This window comes from Phacochoerus africanus, chromosome 11 (assembly GCF_016906955.1).
Source record: "Phacochoerus africanus isolate WHEZ1 chromosome 11, ROS_Pafr_v1, whole genome shotgun sequence".
In the NCBI taxonomy this organism is placed as follows: domain Eukaryota; kingdom Metazoa; phylum Chordata; class Mammalia; order Artiodactyla; family Suidae; genus Phacochoerus; species Phacochoerus africanus.
The window spans coordinates 112,782,381-112,784,624 of record NC_062554.1 but is presented as its reverse complement, the minus strand read 5'-3'; the positions used below and the strand labels follow the sequence as shown (position 1 = coordinate 112,784,624).

Here is a 2,244-nt window from a genome sequence, read left to right as displayed (position 1 = left end):
AACGAATCCAACTAGGAGCCATGAGGTTGCAGGTTCAATCCCTGGCCTCACTCAGTGGGTTAAGGATCCTGTGTTGCCATCAGCTGTGGTGTAGGTTGCAGACATGGCTCAGATCCTGCGTTGCTGTGGCTGTGGCTGTGGCATAGGCCAGCAGCCTTAGCTCCGATTAGATGCCTGGCCTGGGAACCTCCAAATGCCATGGGTGTGGCCCTAAAAAAGCAAAAAACCAAAAACAAAAACCAGTTTCAAGGCAAGAAAGGCTAACTCTTTAGATTAGAGAAAATGAGTATTATATGTGATATTGAATTTAAGCCTTAGATGACATGAGCAGAAAATCCTGTAATATAGTTAATCAATGTTAATGTTACATTTCCTGATTTTGGTAATTATATTGAGAACAGATTAGTGAATATTCCTGTTACTGGGTGAAAATCAAAAATGTTTAGGAATAAATTGTCAATATGTGAATGTGGTTGCATTTTACTTACATGTGGTCTACAGAAAACTAATACTATGTACGTAGAAAAGAAATGACAAGGCCAACGTGAAAAAAAATTGATAAAATGTGTATACTAGTATTGTTTATGATTCTTGATACTGATCTGAAAATTTGAATTACTTCGAAGTAAAAAGTAAAAAAAAAAAGTAAACATTGGAGAAAATAATCGGTGAAGTAGAAACAAGCTCCCTCTGAAATCACTTCCGATAAATAATTCCAATTTTCACTGCTATGCATACCTGACTTTCCATCACACTTCGGTCCTTTACAGACAGCCTATCATTAGCAATGGAGGGCAACAAATCCTGGATCGCAGAATTCATCCTGGTGGGATTCCAGCTCACTGAAGAGATGGAATTGCTCCTCTTTGGTATCTTCTCCCTGTTATATATTTTCAACCTACTGGCAAATGGCATTATCTTGGGACTCATTTGCCTTGACCCTAGACTGCACTCCCCCATGTACTACTTCCTATCTCACCTAGCCATTATTGACATGTCCTATGCTTCCAGCAATTTGCCCAATTTGCTGGCAAACCTACTGAATCACAAAAAAACTATCTCCTTTATCTTATGTACTTTGCAGATGATATTTAATTTGAGTTTTGCTTCTATAGAGTGCCTGATTTTGGTGGTGATGTCCTATGACAGGTATGTGGCGATCTGCCATCCCCTCCAGTACACTGTCATCATGAACTGGAGACTGTGCACAGTCCTGGCTATTGCTTCCTGGGCATGTGGGTTTTCCCTGGCTCTAGTCCAAGTAATTCTCCTGTTAAGATTGTCTTTCTGTGGGCCCCAGAAAGTGAACCACTTCTTTTGTGAAATCCGATCTGTTCTCAAATTAGCCTGTGGTGAAACCTGGATCAATGAAATTTTCCTCTTTGCTGATGGTGTGTTCATCTTAGTTGGGCCCCTTTCCCTGATGCTGGTCTCCTATGTGCGCATCCTCTGGGCCATCCTGAAGATCCAGTCAAAGGAGGGCCGCAAGAAAGCCTTTTCCACCTGTTCTTCCCACCTCTGTGTGGTTGGGTTCTACTTTGGCATAGCCATGATGGTTTACTTGGTCCCAGACAATAATCAACGAGAGGAGCAGCAGAAAATCCTTTTCCTATTTTACACCCTTTTCAACCCATTGCTAAACCCCCTTGTCTACAGTCTAAGGAATGCTCAAGTGAAGTCTGCCTTCCACAGAGTATTGCAGAAAAAGAGGACAGGGTGAATTTTTGGTGCAGTGGATTTTTCTCTTTAGGAGTTGTGATTGCTGGTGAAAAAAAAAAAGTCTCAAGAAAATTCCCCAAGAAGAAGTATGTTTTAATGATGAGCATTACTCATGAGTAACATCAGCAGGATGACAGAATAGGAACCCCTAAGAAACCATTCCTCAGCTGTGACAGCAATATATAGACTAGTACTCTTTGTAAGAACAACGGAAGTCAGATAATAGGTTGAAGTATCCCAGACAAATACAAATCCAAGAAGAAATACAGTGTTTAGGCAAATTTATGGCACTTTTACCTGCTGGAACTACTTCCCCTCCCTGGCTTATCATGTCAGGATCAAGAGAAAATTCCCAACTCCCAACACTCCCTTAAGAGGTAAAGAGAATAATGGACCATGCATACTACTTTCTGCCTTTTCAAGGAGTTCCCTGAGGGTTTGTTATATGTATTGCCTGACTCAGAGCACTCGTGGGAATGGCACTTTGGACTCCTCGTTGGGGCCTCTGAGAAACATGGCAAGCAG

At 41.5% G+C, this 2,244-nt stretch overlaps 1 protein-coding gene across 1 annotated transcript; it reads left to right on the top strand.

Moving 5' to 3' along the window:
• Positions 1 to 787: 787 nt before the first annotated feature.
• Positions 788 to 1,720, top strand: LOC125111425 (olfactory receptor 2A2-like). Its single transcript, XM_047753371.1, has one exon. It carries the CDS (start codon positions 788 to 790, stop codon positions 1,718 to 1,720), a length of 933 nt encoding a protein of 310 aa, XP_047609327.1.
• Positions 1,721 to 2,244: the final 524 nt, after the last annotated feature.

Bases quoted from the DNA above. Each gene is read 5' to 3' on its own strand.
- LOC125111425 (XM_047753371.1), top strand. From the start codon at position 788: ATGGAGGGCAACAAATCCTGGATCGCAGAATTCATCCTGGTGGGATTC.